This window comes from Argopecten irradians, chromosome 4, assembly GCF_041381155.1.
Source record: "Argopecten irradians isolate NY chromosome 4, Ai_NY, whole genome shotgun sequence".
Classification (NCBI taxonomy): Eukaryota; Metazoa; Mollusca; class Bivalvia; order Pectinida; family Pectinidae; genus Argopecten; species Argopecten irradians.
In genome coordinates this window covers 31,568,920-31,586,001 of record NC_091137.1, presented here as the reverse complement: position 1 = coordinate 31,586,001, position 17,082 = coordinate 31,568,920, and the positions used below count along the sequence as shown (strand labels likewise).

The 17,082-nt window shown below is 35.3% G+C and overlaps 1 protein-coding gene across 20 annotated transcripts in view; it reads left to right on the top strand.

Annotated features, from left to right (window-relative positions):
• The first annotated feature begins 12,860 nt into the window (after positions 1-12,860).
• Positions 12,861-17,082, top strand: part of LOC138321292 (cytoplasmic dynein 1 intermediate chain 2-like) — a 31,364-nt gene continuing 27,142 nt past the window's right edge. For 13 of the 20 annotated variants that reach the window (XM_069264887.1, XM_069264886.1, XM_069264883.1 and 10 more), the window contains exons 1-4: positions 12,862-13,068; positions 14,525-14,618; positions 14,967-15,060; positions 15,610-15,734. In XM_069264887.1, coding sequence (XP_069120988.1) covers positions 12,970-13,068; positions 14,525-14,618; positions 14,967-15,060; positions 15,610-15,734 — 412 coding nt within the window. In that variant the 5' untranslated portion in view covers positions 12,862-12,969. Of the gene's footprint in view, positions 13,069-14,524; positions 14,619-14,966; positions 15,061-15,609; positions 15,735-17,082 lie in introns of all 20 variants that reach the window. The other 7 variants (XM_069264872.1, XM_069264870.1, XM_069264869.1 and 4 more) reach the window with 1 other exon arrangement.

The following is a 17,082-nucleotide window of genomic DNA, read 5'->3' as shown; positions in this document are numbered from 1 at the left end:
CAAAAGATATAGAACTACAAGCACTAGAGCTAGCATACAGAAGTATGGTGGCATATTTCTGCCATCGAATTGCCGACTTACGACTTAATGATGTCGACATAATTAAGGCATTATGTCGACATCATATAGGAAGATGTCGACATAAACAGAAGAATATGTCGACTTACCAATGTACCTGCCCACGTAATGATTCCAAGATAATTATGTAGAAAGTCGGTAACTCGGCGATTAATCGTGTTTATGCTCGGGTGTGACACCGACTTGTCAGTTATTGATGTCGACATCTAAACTAAAAGATGTCGACATCTGGTCTTGAAAGTGGAAATCAAAAGCCACTCTTTCATGACGCACTGTGTATATGCAGCAAGGTACCATACAGCAGAGATCGACGTTGATTTTGTTAATTCAGGTTTTTATTTATTTGATTTCAAAACTAAAAATTGTGATCCTGCACATCCCGGTCATGCAGCTGTAATTAACATACGTGTACGTAGCTGTTAGTCCGAGCTGAGGAAGTTAGAGTGCAAGAGGACTCTGCTTTGTACAACGAATTTCCATCCTCTTGACCATAATAATTTATTAATATAGGGGTACATTGTATAACCGTGGGTTGGAAATTCGTTTAAAAGCTGTGTGTGTGTTTTGTGGATTGGCATTCGTACCAAGTTTATGTACTACATACCGTACTAGACTATTTTAAAAAAATGAATGAAAAATTAAAAAAATACAAAACAATGATTTTTTTCATGTTTTATTTTCTTGCGAATCACGAAAAATACCAGTTACGTAATTTAAAAGCCATAAAGGTCACAGTACAGGTACACAATACACATTGGAAAACCAGCTTTACTTGTTAGCTTGCCCTGTCAATACATATATATATATAGGTAAATATTTACATCCCTCGATACACTTATATAAAGGCACAACGAATTTTTGTTACGGTCTTAATAGCCAGATTCAACCTTTGGGCTAAAAATCCTGCCGGGACTATTTTTTGTAGTAAAAACACGCGTTCTTTGTAGTCAAACGTGGTAAAAAAAAGTCACGTGCTTATACTTCATTCAGGCCATTGGCCGGAGTATACAATTGTATTATGGGTAACTAGTGATCACGTGATTGTGTGTTTACTTCCAAATATGGTGATAGTTTGCTTGCCATTTCTTCGGAAAAAGTGATCTATTTGAAAATATTTGAACTCCAAAATGTTATTAATATTGCATGCATATGATTCTGACTTGCACATATGTACTGTTTTACTATAAATAATGAACTGAAATGAGTTATAAAATTGTCATTTCCTCGTTTTGTAAATAAATGATATATTGCGAATTGACCAATTCAATAGGTCTAACCGTCTAATCTACGATCAGCGAAGATCGGCTACTCCCGGCTAAATTCGTAGAATTATAAATTTATCTTGATATATATATAATTACCCGCTTTAGGTTTCAGAACAGATACATATAACACAGAGAAAATAAGATCTTCGTCAAAAGGCCAAATTATATATACTAAATACCAGGTCAGAGAAATTACTCTATTTGGAAGTAAACACACACTCATGTGATCACTAGTTACCCATAATACAATTCCATATTTATTTCGGCCAATGACATGAATGAGGTATAAAGCACGTGACTTGTTTTACTACGTTTGACTACAAAGAACACGTGTTTTGTGCCATTATTGGGCAAATCCCCCGCGGATCGTGGTTTCATTTCCACCATTTGAAATTGCTAAGCAATACTATCATATAATTGTTTATTTTCTTTACAAAAAAATAGTTATAAGCTTCCGTGTAGCGCACTTAGCTTTTTGGGAATTTAATACATGTGTACACATACTAAGGACACTGATGTGCATGCACGGGCTTATGTGCTTACATGGCAGCTTCACGCCTGGTAATTTGGGACCTAGGACCTAACTCATTGTGCTTCGGTAGGTTCCGTACGAAAATGTATCATTTTGTTTGTCAGAAATACTCTTCATATACTGAAAGGTCTCAAGGCCCTCTACCAATATTGTGAATTTTATGGCCCTGGGGTCTCAGAATTGTCCCCAGGGGATAGGGTCTTTACCATAGTTTATATAGGGAAACACATTTATGAACATTATTTGCTCAATTTTCATATGAAATGTAACAGATATAATGGAATCAAATACTCTTCATAGATTAAAAGGTTAAATTGATATCATCACTGACTGATTTCATGGGCCTGATAGGCCAATATATGGTGCTTATATACGGTGTATGTCTTTGTTTCACTCTGTATCCGAACTCAGGTGACCAATCAGAAAACAAAAAACATGGCTGACAGGTGGCTATTACTGCTATTTAAATAAATAGACTTCATTTTTAGTTTTCCCATGTTATAAAACATTTCCAAGAGGAAAGAAAAAGGTAAAGAATTACAGAAATAGAGAAAAGATCCATCTTTAATTGACATGATTTACATCAGTCAGTAGTGGGTACCAAGTTAATTAAACTTTAATGTGCAACTGCAGGGGCGTAGGAAGAAAAGGGTTCTCCTGCACATTTTTCGTACTTCATTTTAGAAATTTTTGCAGCTTTGCGGCACATTTCCTAAAACGTTCAATCACGTTATGTTCAAACCTTTAACAATAAAAATTCAATACACATGAACAAGACTAAAAATGTCCATCAAGGGATTCTACTATTTCAAAAATGTTTCTTAAAATTTTAATTTGTTTATATGTCTTAGCAAGACAATTAAATCAATTCATTATTTTTTGAGTTAATCAACAATGTGCTGAAGGTGTGAAGCCGGTAATGATATGACGGCATTCACAATTACAATTTCTAAAAGCAGGTAACTTTAAGTCGCTTTAAAATCCTCAAAATACATCGTAAAACTCATCTTGGCCATTCTAAATCGTAATATTTTTTTTCCCGGGGGAGACCTCCGGACCCCCAAAACACCAAAATCTCGCGCACTCGGCGCTCGCAAAATCATCAAAATAGTTTTTTTTTTTTTTGTTTCCGGGTGAGACCCCCGGACCCCCCCCCCCCCCCCCCCCCCACCCAACACCAACACCAAAAATCTCGCGCATTCGGCGCTCGCAAAAAAATCATTACAATACATCGTAAAAATTACCTCAGCAATTCAAAATCGTAATATTTTTCTGGGGGAGACTCCCGGACCCCAAACACCAAAATCTCGACCCTTCGTCGCTCGCACGCCATTTTGCTTATTCATTAATTTCCTGTTAGCGTCGCCACTGTCTAAAGATGTGGATGTGTACAAGGATTATATGTAATGATTTATGAGAAAAACATGAAAGTATATATGGTTGCGTGTTGAATTAATCTCCTCGTGTGGGAGTGAAGTCTCAAGTGTCTTTTGACCGGTGTAACGTTGAAAATGGACCCCCGTTGAAAACTGACTTCGGGTCATTTTTCAACGTTGAAAAATGACCCCGAAAACCGTTGAAAACTGAACTTTAGCGCACTTTTCACACCGACCCGTTGAAAATGGACCCCGTTGAAAAGTGACAAAGATAGGCTATGCCTGTTGTCTGATCCCATTGACACATAACATCTTTTGTACAACAACACCACACAACACAACCACACCACAACACACAACACAACAACACCACAACACGACACACAACATCACACAACACAACATCACACAACATATCACACAACAACACGACACACAACAACACAACACACATCACAACCACACGACAACAACACACAACACAACACCGTACAAAACACAGCCACACAGCATCCAACAACACACAACATAACAACATAACACAAAACACAAAACACAACGATGATAACAATACAAAATTTCATTTCAAATCGCGGTGATTACGTAATTTAGATATCAGCACATAAGGGGGGGGCTTATATTAAGAATGGCGATATCAGAATTCGAGAATTATGTTTGTGCAACAGCTACATATGTGAATGCGCTAAGGTCATTTTCAAGAGACCGTCCGTTGAGAGTTTGCCAAGGTCATTTTTCAACGGTCATTTTTCAACAGACCTGCCGTTGAGAATTGACCCTAGACGCTGTCAATTTTAAACGGCATGTTAAATTTTCAACGGCATTCGGGGTCCGTTTTCAACGTTGAAAAATGACCCGAGGTCAATTTTCAACGAAGGTCCATTTTCAACGTTACACCGGCATCTTCCAGTGTCTGTTGTAAGCAATTTACAATCTTCTTAATAACCAAGAACCTCATACATGGACATGATATTGGGCCATAGCATGCTGGGATTAAGGGATACAAAGTTTGTTCAAATCAATGATCTTGACCTATGTGCCAAGTCACAGGGATGAGACATATCTATTATTTGTTTAAAAGTAAAACATTATTTATAACTGTGCATATAAAAATTCAGGTGACTGTTAGATATATTATTTGTTTAAAAGTAAAACATTATTTATAACTGTGCATATCGAAATTCAGGTGACTGTTAGATATATATATCCTTATTGCCTTCTGCTCATTCTCAACTCTCATCCATTTGTAAGCAATTCTAATTCTAACAGGACTGTCACAGAATTGTCTATGCCTACATTACCCTACCTAAGCTATATTAACCTAACAAAACCTACAACCTACTCTGTGGCGGCTTGCAATAAGCCTTCTCTTTTCGAATACCATCAGAGGATCTTTAACGTGCATGGCGTGACTGACCGTACACCGGACCCCGGATTAACGTCCCTTCCGAAGGACAGAGGAGTGGTAGGGGACAGCTTGAAATAGCATAAAGGAAAGCAGGAAATACGAAAGTAGGTTTAGATGGTTAATGGGTAGAAATTTATTGGGAATCTTAGATGCCATAGTTTTAGTTGAAACTTGGCTATCTTAAGAAGGTGTCAGATGGGTTTAAAGATTAAAAAAAAAAAAAAAAAAAAAGAAGAAGGTAGATAGATAAAGGGTGGTGTTTATAGCTCGTGCAGGGGTTGTTAGAAATAGAAGAATGGGTTATATGGTGAAGTGTTTTATATTACAACCAATGATTTCCTCGGAAGACTGTTGATTACTGTGTAAAATCATCCACAAGTCTGTCCTACTAAAGCAGATGTTTGTATATAAATCACGTTGGATAGTTGTAAAGGTAGAATAGTATGATAGAAGATGGTAGGGATTGTGGTCGGGATAGGGGGTGCTTGCGGGGAGGGGTCATATATGAAATTTGTTTGTTGTTTGGTGTATATGTTTATAACGTGATTATGTAGATCAACATGGACTACGTGCTCTCGTCAAAGAGGTAAAGCTAAACGTTATTTCCTATCGTGGGAGATGCTATAAATGTTGTGATGTTGTTGTTTTGGTATGTTTATAATGTGATTATTGTAGATCAACATGGACTACATGCTCTCGTCAAAGAGGTGAAGCTACATAATACACATTATTTCCTATCGTAGGTGATGTGAATGATGTAATGTTGTTGTTTTGGTATGTTTATAACGAGTAGGAGAAGAGAGACTTCAGAAAGATAGATTTTATATAGGAGTAGCTTTGAGTGAAGGAAATGGTGACGGCTTAATGATGGAAGTAAAGGAAAAATCAAAAAATAAAGAGAGAGAGAGAGTGAGAGAGATAAAAAAAAGGTGTGATAGCCAATCAGGTCCACCGCCCCGACCTATTCCTAGGCATCCCATTGTAAGGAAATGGTGATGGCTTATTAACTAGACTGTACAAATAATTGAGAAAACAAATGATGGAAGTAGAGGAAAATAAAAGAAAAAAATAGAGAGAGAGAGAGAGTTTAGAGAGAGAGAAAATGTGATAGCCAATCAGGTTCGCCGCCCCGACCTATTTCTAGGCATCCCATAGTAAGGAAATGGTGACGGCTTGCTGAATAGGGTACACACTTAGTTTCTAGTGACATGGATTTGTTGAAGCATATGTGGGGAAAAAAGGCAGTAGAGAGAGGGAGGGAGAGAGAGAGAGAGAGAGAGAGAGAGAGAGCGAAAAAAAAGGGGGGGGGGAAGTGAAGAATAAATATATATTATTTTTTTTTTTGCAAATTTTCAGCAAAACAAACATGTTTCAAATTATATTAATACACATATTTGATTAATATATTTAATCTGCATTTATTTTTTTAATTTAAAAAAATGAAAAAAAAAAAACTATCCTAGCAAATGTTCATAGTTTGTCATTTCAATCAAGGGAGATAATCCGTTTTGAGGGATTTTCCACAAAGTGGAAAAGTTAAGATTATAATTCACTTTCCATGCATTATTCAACCAAAAAATTAGCCTGGGACATTTCCTGGTCAACGTCAATTATAATTTCAACACAAATTTATTAGATTATGTTTCAAGTAATTTTCAAGTATATACATGAACGTTGACATCTGGCACAATATGTAATCTTCAATTTATCAATGTTTCACAATCAAAGTCTACTCTAAGCCTTCTGTAAGCTAACACAAACTCTGCCTTTGTGTGATATAATTCAAACAGGGTTCAAAACACAATGGAACACAGCTCTATACAGCTCTATCTCACCTGGCCCACAGATTTTGGTTCCCGTTGGATGGAAGGTGTCCTAAGAAATGTCTCGTTGACAGGCGCTGAAGGTTGTCTCCCTTCTTCCTACCTTTAGATTCTGGTCCTGTAACATCAGCCTCCATGAAAAGATCGCAGATAATTTCTATTCTGAAATTGTGAAATTAATAGATTATGAGAATGTTAACTTTCATGACTTCACACAAAAAGCTTTTGATGTAAATATTTTATGCTCCCATTTAAAGATGATCCACCGCTGACAAATGGTAATTTTTTTATCTATCAAAAACAAAAGCAAACGATTTAGAATTTTTCTTCAGTTACAAAAGTTACTGACTTTACATCATTACCACCATTGAAAAGTTTCAGCTTTTCATTTTACTTGAAGATAAAAATATTAAAAATAATTAATTGCATCCCGAAAAAATTCCGTCGCACTATGTCCTATATGAAATGAAGTACTGGTTGCAGAGTAATTAATTATTTTATTTTTTGTGTGTTGATTAGACATATATACACACGATTAAACACCAATTATTGTTCAAATGATGTGTATAATTTATGTTCTATCGGCGATGGAGCATCTTTAAAACATTCATATGTACTTGATCAAAGTTCCGGATTCTTTATTTTTTTTTTAGCATTAAAATGTAACTTCAAAGCCCAAATTATTGAATCCTTAAGAATTAAGACAGATATATTTTCTTTTCCATAGTACATATGCTTCATCAGCTGACGTTATGTGTTTGTACTTGTATTTCATCACCTTGATACCCTTTGAACAGAAACACATATAAATAATATTATATATATTTCTGCTTTGAAGCACTGGGTGTTGACTCATTTCTTTGTAAAGACTGCAATGTCAAGGACATGAAAAAAAAACTTCTTCCACCAGTTCAATGTCCAACTTAGGAAAAACCAACAATGCTTTAAAGAATTTGAAATAAAAATAAACTCATTTACTGACGTGCGCATCTCCTAGCATTGGTGATATAGTATTTACAATGTAACCAAATCTTTTTCAACAGATTAAATTTTAATGGCTCTCATATTATTGATCTATCAACAAAGTGTTTATCTGTAAAAATTCAATTTAGTCTGACTATTTGACTTACCTGTCTACTGCTCCCACGCGCTTGTGTAGCTCAAAACACAGTCAGACGGACAATTCTATTGCCATTATGTTGATTCCATTACATCTGCTACATTTCCTATGAAAATCGAGCAAATAATGCTCGTAAATGTGTTTCCCTATATAAACTATGGTAAATTTGACCCTCTCCCCTGGGGAAAATTCCGAGACCCCATGCAGGGCCACGAAATTCATAAAATTGGTAGAGGGCATTGAGACCTTTCAATCTATGAAGAGTAATTCTGACAAATAAAATGATATACTAATAACCAGTAGTATCTAGGCATTTTCGTACGGAACCTACCGAAGCATAATGTAGGTCCCAATTTAGCACATTAGCCCGTGCATGCACATCATTTTCCTTAGCATGTGTACAAGTACATGTATTAGATTCCCAAAAAGCTACATGTAAGTGGGCTACGCGGAAGCTAACCATTTGTTTGGAAAGAATTTGGAAATTAAACTATGAAATGATAGTATTGCTTAGCAATTTCAAATGGTGTAAATGAAACCACGATCCGCGGGGGATTTGCCCAATAATGGCACAAAACACGTGTTCTTTGTAGTCAAACGTAGTAAAACAAGTCACGTGCTTATACCTCATTCATGCCATTGGCCGAAATAAATATGGAATTGTAATATGGGTAACTAGTGATCACATGATTGTGTTTACTTCCAAATAGAGTGATATCTCTGACCTGGTATTTAGTGATCTTATTTTCTCTGTGTTATATGTATCTGTTCTGAAACCTAAAGCAGGTAATTATATATCAATATAAATTTATAATTCTACGAATTTAGCCGGGAGTAGCCGATCTTCGCTGATCGTAGATTAGACGGTTAGACCTATTGAATTGGTTAATTCGCATTATATCATTTATTTACAAAACGAGGAAATGACAATTTTATAACTCATTTCAGTTCATTATTTATAGTAAAACAGTACATATGTGCAAGTCAGAATCATATGCATGCAATATTAATAACATTTTGGAGTTCAAATATTTTCAAATAGATCACTTTTCCGAAGAAATGGCAAGCAAACTATCACCATATTTGGAAGTAAACACACAATCACGTGATCACTAGTTACCCATAATACAATTGTATATTCCGACCAATGGCATGAATGAAGTATAAGCACGTGACTTTTTTTTACTACGTTTGACTACAATGAACGCGTGTTTTTACTACGAAATCTTCCAACTTTACAACATCGGAGAACTAGAGGGGACATTATAAATGTTTTTAAAATAAAAAAAACATAATATGATCGTAGAGTAACTGAGAACTTTTTGCAAATGGACAGTACAGGCAGAACGACAGGTCACTCTGAGAAAATTTTTAAGAAACGTTGCAATTTAGAATTAAGATAGAAATATCTTCAGTAACAGAATAGTAGACATATGGAATAAATTGCCGCAACATATTATAGATGCACATACTGTATACAACTTTGAAGTAATGTTAGATGAACACTAGAAAAACATTTGTTTTAAAATCTAATAGTCTATATTGTAGGATCATAGCTATTGATATACTGGAATTTATTTTACTTATTTTATGAATGTATATATTGTTGATATGGATATAGAGGCTTCCAGCCTGCATCCATCAATTGTCCTAATAAATCATAATAAAACTGCGTTCCGGGAGGATTTTTAGTCGAAAGGTTGACCGTAAGGAAAATTCGTTGTGCCTTTATATAAGTGTATCGAGGGATGTAAATATTTATGTATTTACATATGGACAGGGCAAGTTAACAAGTAAAGCTGGTTTCCCAATGTGTATTGTGTACCTGTTCTGTGACCGTTTTGGCTTTTAAATTACGTAACTGGTATTTTTCGTGATTCGCAAGAAAACAAAACATGAAAAAATCATTGTTTTGCATTTTTTTTTTAATTTTTCATTCATTCTTTTAATATAGTATAGTACGGTATGTACTACATGGACTTGGTACGAATGCCAATCAACAAACACACAGAGCTTTTAAACGAATTTTCAACCCACGGTTATACCCCTATATTAGTAAATAATTATGGCCAAGAGGATGGAAATTCGTTGTACAAAGCAGAGTCCTCTTGCACTCTAACTTCCTCAGCTCGGACTAACAGCTACGTACACGTAGGTTAATTACAGCTGCATGGCCGGGATGTGCAGGATCACAATTTTTAATTTTGAAATCAAATAAATAAAAACCTGAATTAACAAAATCAACGTCGATCTCTGCTGTATGGTACCTTGCTGCATATACACAGTGCGTCATGAAAGAGTGGCTTTTGATTTCCACTTTCAAGACCAGATGTCGACATCTTTTAGTTTAGATGTCGACATCAATAACTGACAAGTCGGTGTCACACCCGAGCATAAACACGATAAATCGCCGAGTTACCGACATTCTACATAAATATCTTGGAATCATTATGTGGGCAGGTACATGTGGTAAGTCGACATATTCTTCTGTTTATGTCGACATCTTCCTATATGATGTCGACATAATACCTTAATTATGTCGACATCATTAAGTCGTACGTCGGCAACTCGATGGCAGAAATATGCCACCATACAGAAGTCTTAATTACTAAACAACTTCAGGTTGAGGGTTAATTCCACACTGCCTCCAAGTGGGAAAGCCATGTTAGCAAATGCAAATTGTACTGTACACGGCATATTTTAGGTCCGCTTCAGATAGAAGTCAGTACATGGCAACTGCCCCGAATCCCGTGTGGGACAGTTGCCAGGTACTGGCCGCGGGTCGGTGGTTTTTCTCCGGACATTCCGGCTTCCGCCACCAACAAACTTGGCACGTCCTTACATGACACTGACTGTTAATAGGTCGTTAAACTAATAATGAAAAGGTAGAAAATGTGCTTATCAATCCACTTTGCATCTATAACATTTTACAGAACAGTAGCGATTTGATGCAACGTTTCACTGTATTCATCAAAATGATTTCGTGCAAAATGTAGTGAGTTTTTTTTTTAACAACCTTGTATCAAAGACGTCCTTGAATGGATTACCAGTTCTGAAGTGTATGTCTCTCTATCTACTAGTGCACCAACAATATCGATATTTGCCTGAAAACATAGCTTTTAAAATATAGATTTGAAATGAAGTCGTTCTTCGGGAAAATAAAGAGTGCTAAATTACGGGTACGGTGCACAAGAGTGACAGAACGTAAAACATTAGAAAGTGCATAAATGTACAATGAATAGAGTACAACTCTTATATAAATTATTCTTCTGTTGTTTGCCTCGATCAAATGGGTTTTACCCATTTTTTTCTTTCTTTTATTCGCTATTTTAATATTTTGGACAAATTAATAACTAAAACGATGTTCCAAATATGAATATTAGATGTCTATTAATCTTCTATTCTAAAGAGTTATACATTATATTCCTTTCAACATTTCTATGTGTACTTTTCTGGGTTGTTGATTATACAGATATTCTACGCTGATTTTGTTCAATGGAATTACAATGTAAGTCATTCACCATCCTCTATTAATCCTCGATATTCCATTGAATTACATGTACCTTAATTTTCGTTATATCTATCTCTAAATCTCTGTCTATTTAATAATGTTAGTGATAGTAACCCCTGTATCGAGGATAATGGTCTTAGCTTTACTAAGAAATCCTTGGACTCAACAAACATTTCTTTCGATTCTGGCCTGAAGTAGGATATCGATGATACTGTACGTATTGACAAGGATCTGTCTATAAACAAAATATAACCTAATCATAGAAGAATATAAAAATTATTATTTAAGAAGTTATCTGAGATATTTCGAAGATTTCATATGTTGATTACCAAGCAACTCATCCGTGACTATATCTGATTACGAATATTCTAGATTTCTAATGTAAATCATTATTGATACATGTGCATGGATGTGAGTCCGTGATTTCGACTTGATGTGTAGGATAAGCCGATACTCTGCTTTCACCCTGGTAAAAGCAGAGTATCGGCTTATACCCTTGGCTAGCGAAGTTGGTGTAGAATATACATAGAAACATTTGGTATCATTGGATATTTAAATTGAACAACTGATTATGCACTGGGTGTTTCCGTTGTCAGTGATCATTGTATGTGTTTTGTATTATTTGATGTAGTGTATATACCAAATGTGCCTCTTCATTATTTTATATGTCAGACCCCCAGGCCCTACCTAGCTAACTACATCTGTAGTAATTTACCTTCACAGAGGGTTCCAATGATCGAACACCTGCAGCTGTCCGGGCGCCCCCCATTCCTTTAGAAAACTTGCCCCAGGGGGTCTAGACATATGCAACTACATCTAACATTCTGAAATTTACCGGTATCATCTGGTCAACATGTCAAACTTACAGGTACCTGTATACTACACTAGAGATTTAGTTTAGTGCTGTACATGTGACTGTATATAATTAGACACGATAAAAATATACTTAGATGATAGAAAGTCCTTGTAAAATCAGAGACACTCATAAGAATATAATAAAATTAATGTTATATGTATCAAGGACGTTATAAATCCTTGCATGTATATATGCTTCTGTAAAAAATAAAGTAACGTTGAATGACTTATAAACCATATATTAATATTATTTAGTGATCAATCTTGCATGATTGTGAATGATACAATAGGATTAGTCATAATCAGCCACATCAATTTACTTGTAGATGTAATATCAGTGTCAGTATCCATGGTTCACCTTTCATTTAGCCTTTATTAAAACGCGTTTATGATATCCAAGTGAAAACAACCAATATACATTGTACACACTACATAATGACAAATATTTTAGCCTTGAACTTTGTACAGTTTTTTCTCGTGATTCATGGAAATGAAAATTTTCACCTTTTGGTGCAACATTTTTCCATTGGGCATATATATATATATATATCACTACCAATTTTTTTTTGCGTGCAGTTAATTCTGTTGATGCCTAAAAAAGAAGTTATTATACAGTATTATGTAATTTTCTGAACAAATGGATATATCACGGTATTTCTTTTTACCTCGGATCCGTAATTTTTTATGTTCAGCACTTTGGCAAATATTTTAAATTACATATTTCAGGCAAGTGTTCACAGAAAGAACTATTTTGGATGCTCTGCTGGCTCTGAAAGTAAATGATGGGTTTATATCCGGATTAATATTGGAGACCGATTTCACAGTTAGTCATTCACTGTTTTCATTCGGAAGTACTCTCTTATCATGATATTATCGGATAATGAAAGAAAAGAGTGTCCGAACAGAGATTAAGTCACTTCCGCTGCAGTTTCTTCAGCATAAATTATTGAATATTTTATTGATTTTAGACGCGAAGCCCGAAAATGTCGGACAGAAAAGCAGAGCTCGAGCGCAAAAAGGCAAAGCTCGAACAGATGCGAAAGGAACGACAAGAGAAGGATAGAATTAAAAAGCTGAAAGAGGTAAGACTTGTGATGGACCAGCCCAAAACTTCACTGGCCATCAACATTTGACAGGTGTCGAAGTCTGCAGTAAATGAATCATCAAACAAGATGTCATATCATCGGCCATCCGGTTACTTTAAACATACAACACCTTTGATTCATAAAATTATTGAAATACTGCATCCCTAAGTAAAAGCCTGTGATATTTAGAACTTTTTAACATACAGTTTTTATTTTCTGCTAGAAGTTGTTACCTGTCAAGTATCACCATAAATTATATATAATTTATAGGAAGTGCATCTTAACATATTACGAGTTTGCATTTCATATATGTTTGTTGTTTTATAAACTAGCTGCATGTAGGTAAACATCCTCAATATGTGGTTATTACAATATTGTATGATCCACTATCGTTATTACTAATCATTATATATATATCCACCCATGGAATATCATCCAAATATTTCATAGCAGTGCTGGAGAAAAACACCAGCTGACCTGTCAGAGACAATGGTGCACAACTTTAAAGTCATTCAGTCAACCACAGTGCACAGTTACAGTCTGCGACTTTAAGCATTACAGTCTGCGACTTTAAGCACTAATCAGATGCCCATGACTAGTAATTTTACAACAAGAATAGTGGCAATTGTAATATGACTAGTCCGATTGGACTAGTGGCTCCTCATCCGATTAAAATTGGTAAATACTATATTTTCAAGAGTGATGGTCAATTGCATTTGTCAATACATTTTGAGTGCATTTTGTATGTGATTATTTCTGTCTGGGTGCGTCTTTTGTGAGAATTTGGATTCACGAATGCATCCAGACTTTAATTTGGGCCAAAACGGTAAGCTGATCCTGACTGAAGTGCAGAAGCAAAAAGTCTGTGTATTTATTTAATTTGGACTAGTGATTGATTAGTCGGACTAGTAAAATTTTGGTGTTTACTAGTCCAAATGACAAGGAGGGAAAAAAAATTAATGTTACAGACTGCAGTTATTCAATTCTTTTCATGTACATCGAATGACTACACTACCTGTCCCGCCTTACACGCAGAGCCTTAAGTTTTGCTATGGAATGGATATATTGACAGTGACGATAACCCCTGGCTTATTGAAGATGCACACTAGGTGTAGCAGTGATATATATATGTTATTTTATATACTCACATACAAATTAAACCTACCCAGGTCACTAGTTAGCTTGATTATAAGTGTAGCAGTATTGGACTGGGTTGACCATCTGTGACCAGGTAGCTCAATGGTAGAGCATTCAGCTAGTGTTTGGAGGTCTCAGATTCGAATCCCGGTCTGGTCGCTACATTTTCTCCTCTTCTGTTACATAAAACTAGTGGTGTTGTGTACAAACTGGTGATTTGTTACTTATACTCCAGAGAGGCTAATGAAAATAACAAAATACTGTGCTTGCATGTTTTTTCATATTTTTTTTATGTTAAATACATGAAATTTTGTAGACACCAGATGAAAATGTGCAAAAGAAAGCTCCAACAGGGGATGTACACAAAGAAACAGAAGATCTACTGAGGGATCTGGGGATTCCTCCTGCAGGTATGAGCAAGTAATAATAGCTAGGTATATACGTAATTGGTATACAGTGTATATTTGACATTTAATGACTGAACTTTGTCGAAAATATGTATCCAGGTAGCTAAATTGTTGAAGTCTCAGTTCAGAAGTAATTTGGATTTCTGATAGATAAAACCACCATTTAACTTCTCTTCTGTTGCAAAATGGCAAGCTTAATTACCGGTACCACACAAAGCACTTTTATTGTAAATCTTTAATGGAATGATTATGAAACCTCTATAAATTACTTTTACTTATCAAATAAATTTTTGATGGAAATATCTGAATGTGTTTATTCTTTTCAATTTTCGAATTTCTGTATACTGTTAGGTACTCCATCAGCAGCTGTTCCAAGTGAAGCAACAAAGACAAGTTCAGGACAGACAGACCAAGAATCAGGAGCAACTCAACCTGCACCCATAGTGTACTTTTTCCTTTCTTTATAAACCCAACTTATATACATTTATTAGTAAAGTTGAATGTATGCATTATAGAATTGATATTTTGAGGGTAATTACTAATTAGTTAGTGAAGTGGTGAAGCTGCTCACCTTATACCTAGCTGGCCAGGGTTAGATACTCGGTACAGATGTTAAAAGGTTGAGAGTCACTTGTCCGATCACATGGGTTTTTTCTGGGCACTCCAGTTTAATTTCCTTCAACTCTAAAACCCCTAATGCACTTACATCTGGGCCATCAACAGTGATTTGCATAAGTTGCATACCGGTTACTTGTTTCACAATCGATGTAAATTATAGTTGATATTTTACAATTTTTGTTTTACGCATACAAAATGAGGAATTTTTAATTACCCTGGTATTAAAATGATATCAGCTCAATAATATTTACTTATTTATTTAAAATAATGTGGAATTCATTTGGACTACATATCTACCCTAATTAAAAATGCTAGAACCAATCTTGAGAACAGTTATAACTTTTCAAATGAAACTAATTAGCTATTCATCTTGCAGGTCATTGAGGCCAAAATTAAAACTGAGTGTAACCAAAGTATCTGAAACAAGCATCCCTCCTCGTGAAAATGTTGTGTACAACAAAGAAACTCAGACTACTGTTGTGGAACCCCTCGACAAGGAAGGCAAGTAAATTGTGGATGAAAGATATTAATGTTATGTATTAAATATGTCCAGATGAAAACCACCAACTATATAGGTGAAGTAAGCATGACCTTTCAGACTAAGGTAATGGTAAGCCTCAATATACTAGAATTTTTAGTCAATGTCTGCCAGGTACACATCAAAATGTATAAGATAGATTAAACATTAGTTTGACTTGTATTATTTATATGTTAATGTGCATTATGATAATGACTTACTGTAGTAAATGATTATATTTAGTGTGGTATTATTTTTGTTCTATATTTTATCAAAGTGATTTGTGCATCTACTTAAGTATACTCATGAATGAGAGTTTGAAAGAATAATTTAAATCATAAGATGTTGTACTTAACCAAACAGTGATATATACTAGAGATGTAGATTTTTATCAATGCAAGATTAATCCCTTATAAACACTATAATGGGTGTTTTTCTTGAATGTAGTCACTTAAACTATAACACTTATAACTCTTTGTAGCTACAGTCACAATTTATATTAAGATATTAACAATTTGTTACAGATTTAATTAATTCACCCCTGCAACTGTATAATGAAATGTTCCAGAATTAGAATGAGAATAGTTCAAATTGATGATGAGGAGTGAAAGATGTTACATAATGATTGTTGACATGTAGAATGTTTATTTGCACATATAGGTCTGTAGAAATAAAGTGATCAGTTTTTAGGCCATCAGACTGAAGGTCAGGATGACCTATATTGTCATCGTGTTTCGTCCCTCGCCGTGCATCGTGCGTAAGATTATTTATACAAAAGCCTACTCCTCCTTAACCCTTGAGTGGATTACATCCATATTTGGTGTGAAACATCATTGAGGAAGGAAAATCATATTTTATATAAATGAGTAAGGTCCGACCCCTAGGGGCAGAGGAGCACCCCAAAAGGGGAAATTTTTCTTAATTTAAGCATTAAAATCTTACTTCTCCTTCATCCTTGCATGGATGGCAACCAAATTTATTTTGAAAAATTGTTGGGAAAGGGCAATCATATTTCATATAAATGAGCCTGCTCTGACCCCTAGGGGCTAAGGGGTGGGGCCCCAAAAGGAGAAAATTTCTTAATTTTAGTTTTAAAATCCTACTCCTAGCACCTTAACCCTTGAGTGGATTTCATCCATATTTGGTGTGAAACATCATTTTCAAAGGACAATCATATTTTTATATAAATGAGCCTGGTCCGACCCTAGGGGCTGAGGGGACTTTAAAATCCTGCTCCTCCTTAATGCTTGAGTGGATTTCATCCAAATTTAGTGTGAGACATCTTTGGGGAAGGACAATCATATCTTTTATAAACGAGTTAGGTCCGACCCC